General features: G+C 35.4%; 1 protein-coding gene across 1 annotated transcript; it reads left to right on the top strand.

Moving 5' to 3' along the window:
* The first annotated feature begins 748 nt into the window (after positions 1 to 748).
* LOC149777893 (uncharacterized protein CXorf38 homolog) lies at positions 749 to 1,326 on the top strand. The gene has a single exon (XM_089940523.1). The coding sequence runs from the start codon at positions 799 to 801 to the stop codon at positions 1,324 to 1,326; it is 528 nt and encodes a 175-aa protein (XP_089796649.1). The 5' UTR covers positions 749 to 798.
* The last annotated feature ends 9,817 nt before the right edge of the window (positions 1,327 to 11,143 follow it).

Here is an 11,143-nt window from a genome sequence, read left to right as displayed (position 1 = left end):
TTGATGCAGATGGCATGAATTTAATGCCACTAATTGTTTGGCTAGGTATAACTTTATAGCTTTATGAAATGTCTGTATGTGATTTAGATTGACATCATATGGACCTGTAAATATGCATGCCAATACCCAATCCCTGTTGTGTACAAAAGTACAAATAGGCTAGCAGTTTAATTTGCACTAGTCTTCGATAATTTAGCCAACTGAACCTGCTCTCACAAAAAGCCTGCATGCCCCGCCAGTAATTTATCATTTGGCTGTTTCTGCTAATCAAGTGGGATATTATATTTTGGCCAAGCTCATATTTTCCAAGGGCAAGTTAAATTTTCCAGCCAGCATGCACTGAGCAAGCTGACCTTTATAAAATTTGTAAATCCCTGAGTTGTGTTGCAATCGACTATTACACTGCATAGTTATAGTCGATTTTAAAAGTATATGTAATGTGAATGTTACCTTCCATCTCTGCTTTTGCTTACCATAATGAGAAGAAAACTGTAGCTATCAAACCATTTCTGGTGTGTCATTATAATGTACAAGTAACATGTGAGCATTATGAGTGGAAGGAACTGGTCAGTGGTAACTTTAAAAAAACACTAAGCCATTGTCCATCATACTAGCCAGGTCAAACCTGAACAGGATTATCCAATCAGAGTAGATGTATGCTATGAGTTTGTGATTTGTTGGTGTGAAAATAGCAATTATTCAGCATAATTACTCCTCTAACTTTTATTTCTCTTTCAGGATTGGTGTTGATAAATGAATGTTAACGTGATGACCTCATACTAGATAAACCAACCAGAGATGGCAGCACCTGTTCCCACAGATAAGGTCAAGGATAAAGAGTATTCAAATTGGCTGAAGGTGACCTTGGCACTATATTATATGAAGTCAGGACTGTACACCTTCATGCAGAGTGAGATTGATTATCTACATCAGTCCCTGGTACAGAAAATATATGGAGGTACAACAGTGCCGTTGCCACCTTGTACCATTTGTCATGCCTGCCATGTGAAAAGAAACAAGTACAGTGGAGTTTGGACATTCCCAAAACAATGTGCATCATACTGTGATGTCTGGCTTTATGAATTTTTAGCACTCCACACCAGTCCTAAATCAGAGAAAATATACTGGAATAACAGTGATGTCACTTTATGGCCATTCAAGCCATGGGAATTTGCCAAAGTTTTCATGCCAAGAGGACAGCCACCTTCCAATGTTGGACCTGCTGAGTGTGATGCTCAGGCAATGTTGACGCTTCTCAACAACTGTACACACTTCCGTCACAAACTTTCTCTACATGGCTTGGGTCTTACAAGCACAGTAAGTTAAACATGCTTAAGTTTTTGCTTAAGATAGTTGAATTAATGTTTGACTACTTTTGCACAGTATCATTTGAGTATAGTGGCATCTTAATAGAGAATTTCTTTCAAAAATTACTTGTTATTACTTTGGCGGCCATTTTTGGGTCCTTTAGGAATGGCTTATGGAGGAAATTCATTAGAAACTAATTTCCGATATTCCCGATTGTACTGAACGACAGAAATGTAGTCATGCTCAAAACTAAATCCAAGTGAAAAAATACCAAGTCACACAACATACACTAAATTCTGATGATAACATGCTTCATACATTTGATTAAAAAGTAATAACTTTTACATGGGGAGGAAAGATGTTTCTTCCAAGACAGTATTTGTACTAAATTAAGATGAGTGCTGGGATAAGCATCCCACATTTTGAATTCAGGAAAGAAGCAAAAATAGTAAATAGAATAGGGCTCCCACACTACTGGGAATTTGGAAAAATTTTGGGGGGAAATGTTTTATTTTTCCCCTATCATAAAAAAAAGTCCTTGAATTATGTAGATATTGATGAAAGTATGGAAAATCCCAGGAATTTTTATGACAGAAAAAATTAATAACTGAACTAATCTTGAGTTAAATTTATTGAGTACTGAACAGAGTATTCAGAGGTTGCAGTATATATCATTTGGGTGCTTGCTCTAAAGGTATTCGTGTAGTCAATCCAAACATTCAGTCGATTAGATTCGTCTAGTAGACTGGTTGGTCCATGGACTGCTCCATATCAGCTATCTTTTTATGCTAGAACATACGAAGACCAGTCTAGCATCATGACAGGCAAACATATCTGGGGGATGTGACCTCAGAGGGTTTAAAAGATAAATTATACAGCCTATCATCACCAGTTTCTCATTTGACAGCTTTAGTTATTGAAAATGTATTGTGATTAAGCTTATTATTTGATAGTAAAGGGAACGGGGTGTTAAACATTGTCAATAGTAACCTTGGCCACAACCTGCCATTTTTGTGAATTGTACAAGCTAGCATAGCTAAATATTTTAAAATCTAATAAATTATTAGTTGAACAAAATGACATATTGTGCCAGCTGATAGCCTTATTTTTGTGCACCAATGAGATTCGAGTATTCAATTCATCACGTATCACTTGCATATTATCTCATTAACCTCTGGTGCCACGTGTGTGCATCAGATGGTAGTACCCTACGTCCGAGCTCTGTAGCATCAAGATCATTTAAGATACACCAAAATGGGTGGTATTACAGAAAAGTAGACAGATGTAGCTGCTCTACAAGGATACCAAATAATCTTAACTTTCTACTTGCATTACAAAATACAGAGGGAAAAACTTATTTTTGAGACCCGATTTTTTTACACCAAAAATGCGCCTGTAATTTTTACCCTTCTGCACATGCATGAGCAAGATTGCTAATGAACAACAATGCTTCTAACACAACTAGTCATCAGACCAAACGGAAATCACTTGGACGCAGAATTTTGGGGATGTAGTCACAAACAGCACCCAAAATATGTTTCCAACTCATATTTCAGGCGAAAATGACAAAACTTTCCAGGGGTCGCTAAGTTAAGTTAGCGTGATCATGGTTCATAGAAAACAAGTAATGCAAGTTAAAATTACACCTTATGTAAAATTTGTATCACCGATAGTCAGCACTGTTATTCAACATTATGGACAACAGAATATTTAAGTCGCTACTCTGTGTATAAATGATAGCAGCCCAATAGTTTTTGATAGGCAGTTGAATGTTATCCCATATTCCAACATAAATTTCCAAATATCAAAAATGGGGTGGGAAGGGTTAGAGGAACTCAAAATAGACAATGGCCTTCTATTCCTTATCAAAAAGAGTTCAGTTAAATTTTCTGCTGTATAAAATGTTGAATCTTGGAGCTGAACATTGGTACTAAATATGTTGTATAATGTGTAACTTGAACTATTGGTGCCAATTCTTAAATAGGTTGCTGGAGAAATGAAAGAAGTGTCATCCGTTGTATTATATATTAGCCTTAGGTAAATTTTAAGAAATGAATCAAGCCCATGTGAGTATCGATACAAGATTGGGGACTGGTTTATTGGATTACAAAATACAAGAAAACAGGGAAAACATACATATACTTTGTCTGTCATCAAAATAAAGATACAACACACTTTTTCAATACACGAGAACATATATCTTCAGGCACCCTTAATAATCTTTCTCTGCTGTATGTTTGTGTTCTAAAATGAGTGCATGCCATGAATTAGCCTGTGTGTATTAACTTTGTGTGCATTTCAGGAAAACAGCACTTGTACAATCAATTCACCACAAATGTTTTGCATGAAAGAAAAGGGCAAAAAGATATCTATAATTGGTTGTTGTTGTTATTGCTATAGGGTTTAACGCCATTTTTTAGCACAAGATAGGCTATACATGGCGGCCAGTCTTAATGGTGGAGGAAGAACCTGGAAAAACCCCAGAAAGAACCACCGACCCGCGAGAAGCTACCGGCAAGCTTTCTCACATATCCATGTTGGCCAAGCCCTAGACTTTAACCCATGCAGACAGGTGAGATAGCAGTGATCTGTGATGGAGAGCGCTTTAGACCACTCAGCCTATCTATCATTGGCAAGGATCACTTAGGATTTCCCAAAATGGTGAGTAACCACAGAGTTTAAAGTCTGGGGAGAGTACAAGCCTGTCTTTAGATAGTATTTAGGCTCTTAAATGGAACAAGTAGAAACCTGGCAACGTGATTTGTAACCTTTTTCCTATCTAAAAGAAGCATGAATCCCTTTTAAAATTACTTTTAACTTTTTTTCTCACTCAAAATGATGTTCTCTTCTGGGTGGAAATATAAACATAACACAGACAGGGGTCGTTGGGTCAACAGAGATATAAAATCATTTAATTATTTAACAAGTGGTGTTGGGTTCAGCTTTTTGGACTGCAAGTTAATCATAACAAGAGGTCTGGAGGTGCCCACACAGGTAAAAAATATTGTGAATCTGTTTTAAAAATCTTATTGCAACCAAAGAATACAATGTTTTTCACACTGTGTATATTTTTTAGGTCAAATAACCATTGTGAGAACTAAATGCACCAAACTTGTCTTTCCATGCCACACTTTCACTAAATGTATTTATTAACTTGACAGTTGCCAGTTGTTAGGTGAGCATTATCAGGTCCACTTGGGCCTCTTGTTGTTCTTAATGACGTTGCATTTATATCATTTTATATCAGTGGTCGCTCACCACATTGTGTGGTACTGTAAGGTTAGTACATGATGCACACTACTGCAGGTAGTGTACAGTGTTCTTTGTAAGCATTATGCTAATTATTTTCATTTCTCAAATCTAAAACAATTTCATCTCTTCTTTCTCTTTGAAGTGATCGAAAATCAAAGTTTAAAGTGTCACACATTCTGCTAATGCTGTATCTGTCAAGAAAGATGTATGAAAACTTATACATTACATTGCAAGCAAGCGCCCCGAGTGGTCTAAAGCGCTCTCCGTTACAGATCACTGCCATCTCACCTCTGTATGCGTAGGTTCGAGTCTCGGATTCAGCCAATGTGGATATGTGAGAAAGCTTGCCAGTAACTTCTCGAGGGTCGGTGGTTCTTTCCAGGGTTTTCCCGGAATCTTCCTCCACCATTAATACTGGCTGCCATGTATAGCCTATCGAGTGCTGAAAAATGGCGTTAAAAAATACAACAACAACAACAACGTTGCAAGCAAATTAGATATCACATTGGGTAAAAGGGATCTTGTAACCAATAGAATAGTAAATAATTGGTTTTTGTTCAGCTGGACATAGTCCAAGAAAGCTTAAAGGAGACCAGAAACCAATGGAAATATAGAATTATAATAAAAGTACTATAGCAGAAAACCTTATTCTGAAGTATCATCTGCAACTGTAATGCCAATATTGAAATATTGGCCTATCTTCTAGGAGCTGAATTTCCGTGACCTCGTATGCAAAATTTCTGCGTCTATTCGGTTACTTTCAGGATGTGACATCATAGTGGCAACTCCAGCAGCCCAAGTGGGAGTTGCCAGAGTAAAAGACTGTACCGTTTTTGCTTACGGGTGTAATAGAACATTAATAAAAGCCTGTTGACATAAAAAAAAATCTTTTCCGAAAGATAAAGGCATAATGAAAGAATGGGTACATTATTAAAAACGAGTCGATTTCAAAGCAACACCATACAGCACTATGGTGCTCGTTACATTTCTCAAAGGAATGTTACGCAAATGCTAGGCCTAGACTAAAAGCTGGCGCTGTTCCAGACTTACCTTTGGACATTTTAAATCCTGGGAAAAGTGTTAAATGTTTGAGCTACGAAAATAGGCATAAGGACGAGTAAGTGACCACAAAATGCAACAATTAATCCACATATCTTTTATCTAAAAATAGCAGTGCTAAAAACAAATCTGATAGCCCGACACCCTGGGTCCCTTCTGGTTTTAGTTCCGGCCCATCCTGTATTTAAAGTGAGGTGCCCGTCAGGCTTGTCAAAACAAAAATTGTTTGCCTTAGGAAACTTTGATTACGCTGGTGAAATGAGTAAATGTGTTTTCAAGATGTTGACATACATGCCTTAACACGGCACAATCTAAATCAAATCACCACTGTCCTATGTGAAATTTAGATTTGATTTTAATCAAATGGAAGCTTTGCTAAAAATAAGATTCTAAACCTGTCTTGTTTCAAGAAAACACAATTTTCAGTAATCTTATAAAAATTAAAACATTTATTAAAAAATGCATTGTATACATGTAGTATGCATAAATGGTAATCTGTAATAATTGAAACTGATATAAAACTATTCCTTGGGCAGTTTAAAAAGCAGCAATTTAAAAAAAGAGGTCAAAGTTTCACATTAACTGTCTGACAATAGAACGGGGGGGTGGTGGACTATTGACCCTCCCCCCTTGCCCCAATGTGCGACTGCACATTTGACGTGCCTTTTCTCCCTGTGATACACATTATTATTCCCCCATGACAAGCACCTTTTGCATATTCTGGTCAGTTCTGGCTAAATTGCAAAATAGCTAAAGTTTTGATTTAAGTACGCAACGATAAAGCCGGTGTGACTAATGAACATAATCATTATCCTTGCATTGATCTTGTGAAAAGGACTACCTTTCGGACATACTTCAAAGAAACCATGTTCGACAGTGTGTGTATGCATAAGCACCAGCAATTGATTACCAAATAAACGATGCCTATTTTGTTGTTACTTACGATGCCATGGACCTCATTTTAACAGTTCAAATCTGCAGTCAGAAGTTACCGTACTTGTGGCAACTGTTTTTCTAACGTTTTATGCCCTACCTTATTTCCTTAGGTTTAAGTCTTAATGCCTGTAACACTGTTTGCTGAATAAAATATTTATTCAGAATTAGTTCTTTAGGGCCACATATACTGCATGGTATATTTTGTTTTATTCCTTGTAATTTAATCATGGTAATTAAACTTTTCATATACGGTAGAGGAATGTCAGGTGTTAACTGGCCGAGTTTCTTTGGTGGACATGGAGATGCGATTTTGTTTGCAGAGAAAATTTCAAAGTGATCATTCATTTAAGCTAATTGGTTACAGTTTTATTCTTTTAAATTTTTTTAATACTACAGTACTGTTGTAGTTGTTTAAAAAATCTGAAATTTACTTGAAAAATGTTTAATCTTCACGTTCTATTTACTGAAGAAGAAAAAAAGAAGAAAAAAACTTGTATGATATTAATTATTTCGCCCAGTGCCGGTTTAGACGTGTGTGCATGTGATTTGAATTTTTAACGTAGCTTCAACAATGTTTCAGTCATATCGCTATGATGTCTGCAGTGTGGCAGTTTAGACTGTGGATTGCATACATTATGTTTAAAACTGGTTTGGGGTTGGGGTTTTTTCTTCTGACAAATGATAATTGACAGACATAATGTAATAATCGGGACTTCGCTGCGCAAAATTGAGAGATATTACAAGATCAGGAGGTAGATGAGGAAATACCCCCAAAATCGGGAGGTTTTTCTCCCGGCTTGAGAGTTGACAGGTATGAACTGTCCAGGCTTGTGGAATTTCATTTAGGACTTTAGTTTATTTAAGTCACCAGCCCGTGGCCTGTGCCTAACAAATTTCTTTTAGCACTTACCAGTGTAGTACATAAACTATTATATCAGACTGCAGATTCAACTTTTGAATGTGCAACCCAAATGTGGTCTTCTGTCTGCCTCGCTCGGCAATGTTTATGTTTGTATTCAAGGACTGGCTAGTATAGCGTCACTGTACCACGTGATCTGTCGTCTCATCAAAACTTAAAAAGCTCGGCAATTTACGGAATCGTGGTATCTTCCACGCAATATAATCACTACCCGCTTACAATATTTAATATATAAACATTGCAGTCGAATTAAAATCTGTAGAGAATTACATACGTAAAATGAAAATTTTGATTTCTAGTCTCCTTTAAGGGATGTCCTGTTATCCACTGTCCATCCATTAGCAGTTTTTTTATATACTATTACTCCATCTAAACTACCTGGAAGAGTGCTGTGAAACTTTACAAACATGTTCTTTCAAAGTTCAAGTTGGTCCTGAATGAAAATGATGCCACTCGGATATGTAATGTGGCCATGATTGTGGCCATTTTTAAAATCGAGTTATTATTCCTGAATGGATGGTCATATCAATATGGGGTTTCACTAAAACGTTACTTATGATATCTGTTTTGTCAAAATGAAAATGGTTCTGATCTGAATTGTTATGTATATCTATATTTTGTGTTTGACTTTTGTCCATAAGTGAAGATTGTAATTACCATTTATAAACAACATATTACATAGCTTCTCATTGTCCATGATTGTAGACTAATACTTTAAGATAATATTTGTATTCATGGTTGCTTGGAACTTACTTCAGGACATTGATTTTCCCCTTGGAAAAACCATGGTCTCCATGATTTTTGCCAAGTCGTTTACTAAAATTTAAATAAACAAACCTGACCTTGTTAACAGATTTAATGAGGAAGAAAAACCACATCTTGGTCCTCTTATTGTGACTTAGTTTTTTTTTATAGAGGCTGTGACAGCGTTTCCCTTTACGTACATTTGTGCATCAGGGAGGCTGTGATCATCTGAATTATTCTTTCGACATATTTTACATCTATCAAGTGGAATGTGTCTTTTAGTTGTGTTCAGTTATTATTTGAGAGTATATATATATTTAAATTATTTTTTTTTAATTGCAAAGTGCTTATTGACTTTCTGATTGAACTATTATTTTGGGATTATTGTGAATTCATTCAAAGACAGTTTTGATGATATCATTGTTACATCAAGATGTGGCACATAGCACATGTATGACCATTGGCACATAATCCTATTCAAGATTAGAATTAATTTGGAACACCGCTGTAATTCATTTTGAACGCTCTGTACTTTTGGACTTGTGATAGAACTTTAAGAACTGATTGAAATTTAATTCGCAATACTGTAAGCTCCTTTTAAAAATTTTACTTTGTATTTTAGGAAAATAAATTATTTATTAAATTTTGCTAAAATTGTTTCTTTCACCTTTTTTCTGTTACTTTATTAAGACCATATAGTCATAACAAATCCAAAATTGCTGCTGCATTGGCCATGTTGAAAATTGTATTGCTGCTACTCACTTGTTGTAATGACATTAGAGACTGAACATTCTCCACGCATACAATCATGGACCAATGTTTACTCTCTTATACCCAGCTAGTTTTGCCACCAAAACATCCAACAACACAGTTACGGTTATGTCATAGTTGTTTTTCTGAACCATATAAATTAAGGTATTGTTATGTGTATCTATATTATGTTTGTTAATTTTTATGATTATATATTGTAAGAGTCATTTAGTTAATTATGTATATTGTGGGTTTTGACCTTGGGATAAGGTCATTTTGTTTGAGTGAACATGTTGACCTTGTAAGGCTTAGAAGAAATCTTGTTGATGAATTTGATTTAAGTTTAGGTGATGGGTTTTCCCCAATTAAAACAATGCGACCTAATTTCTGATTCGTTAGCTGCTAAAGGACCTGATCACACTAATAGTTACATTGATCTAGAAGTGATTAATTGCCCCTTGTTCTATTTCTGAAAATGAGTTTTGGTTTTTCGTATAAGGGATGTTTACCTAGGAACTATCTTAAACAGGCATTAGTACATTGATTTAGTTATGGTCATTTGTGAGGATTTAATTTATTTCAACCAAATTAATTGTAATTACAAAGTGCTTATAAACTTCAGATTAAGTAGGTGTGTTGGAATTACTTTAAATTCGTTTAAAGACATTGGATTATATCATTGTCATACATCAATACTGTTTGCACATAAAACTATTCCAGAATATTGGCACATCAGCACAATATATTATACTTCAGTCAGAATACCACTGGACTCACTTGAAATGCTCTATACTTATGGACATACAGTAGATAGTTTATGACTATTTTGGATTTTATTTCACTCACCATCCTGTAAGTAATTTTTTAAGTAACCACTTTGTTTTATTGGGAATCAAATTATTTATTGAACTTTTACAAAACGTGATGGTTTTCACTCTTTTCTGTTATTATTTTTAAGACCATAGAGGTTAAACATTATACAGAGAAATGAAACTGGGATCTGATCACGAAATGTATTTGCCATTGTAACCAAGCACTGTATTACATCCTTGGTGTGATGTCATTGAAATATAGGGACCAAGGTGCCAAAAGGCTAGTCCCTCCATAATTATGTTCAAGTGTCTGGGACCCAGCGATAAAATATTCAGCCACTACACATCAAGTAATACGCTGTCTAATAGTTAATCTGACATTCGATATGGCCACCAATGTGGCTGTCTTGTAAATATTATTTCTTTTCCTACAGAAGTGATGGTCATGTTCACAATAGACATCTTATGATAATCTGACATGAGCTATGGCCACCACAGCAGCCATCTTGAAAATCATTTCATTTGTTTTGCTAGTCTTCATAAATGGATTTTGATATTAAAATCACATAGCAATCTTGATAATTTTGTTATCACTACTTGTCCAGAATGAAAATTAATATCGCCATCGGGTTTAACCAGTGGACTTCTCATCATATCAAGTTGGTCATAAATGAAAATGACGCAAATCTGACTTCCAATATTGCCAGTGTAATGACCATCTTTAAAATGTTGATACAGCTACTTCTCCTTGTTGGCTGATTATATAATTATTGTGCTTCAAGAAAAAGACTATTTATGAAGTCTAGTTGCTTCTATGTTAAAATGGTATCAGTCTGATGTCCAATATAGCCATCACGTCAGCCATCTCGAAAATCTTGTTATTATTACTTCTTCCAAACAGAAAGTTATCACGTGACTTATTATGTTGTGTTATGTTTTGTTGATGATGTCCTAAATGGTGGTTTGTTGGTTCTGAATGAATATGTCAACCACAGCAACAGATTTGTAAATCTTGTTATCACATTGGATGTGACCATCATATATAAGGTATTCTGCTGGTCTGAGTACACTCAAAGTATATATTGTAGGAAAGACTCTGTCCACTTTTCCACAAAATTGCTTCCATAGCCACATGTTGCATTAGTTTTCATATTTTCAAGCAATTTTTATGTCAGCAATGTTACATTTATCCCTTGTGGCATGGCCACATCTACATATATACATCTACTTATAGAGATCTAAACAGATGTCAACAAATTGGTGTGAAAATATAATACATCTGTATCTACAGGTAAAGTATAAATTTGGCATTATAGGAGATTGGTCGTATGAAACACTGCCTCACATATATACATCTTTAGAT

Source organism: Sinohyriopsis cumingii, chromosome 17, assembly GCF_028554795.1.
Source record: "Sinohyriopsis cumingii isolate HCF-2022 chromosome 17, ASM2855479v2, whole genome shotgun sequence".
NCBI classification, from domain to species: domain Eukaryota; kingdom Metazoa; phylum Mollusca; class Bivalvia; order Unionida; family Unionidae; genus Sinohyriopsis; species Sinohyriopsis cumingii.
The sequence above is the reverse complement of the archived record's forward strand: the minus strand, read 5'-3'. Positions and strand labels throughout refer to the sequence as shown.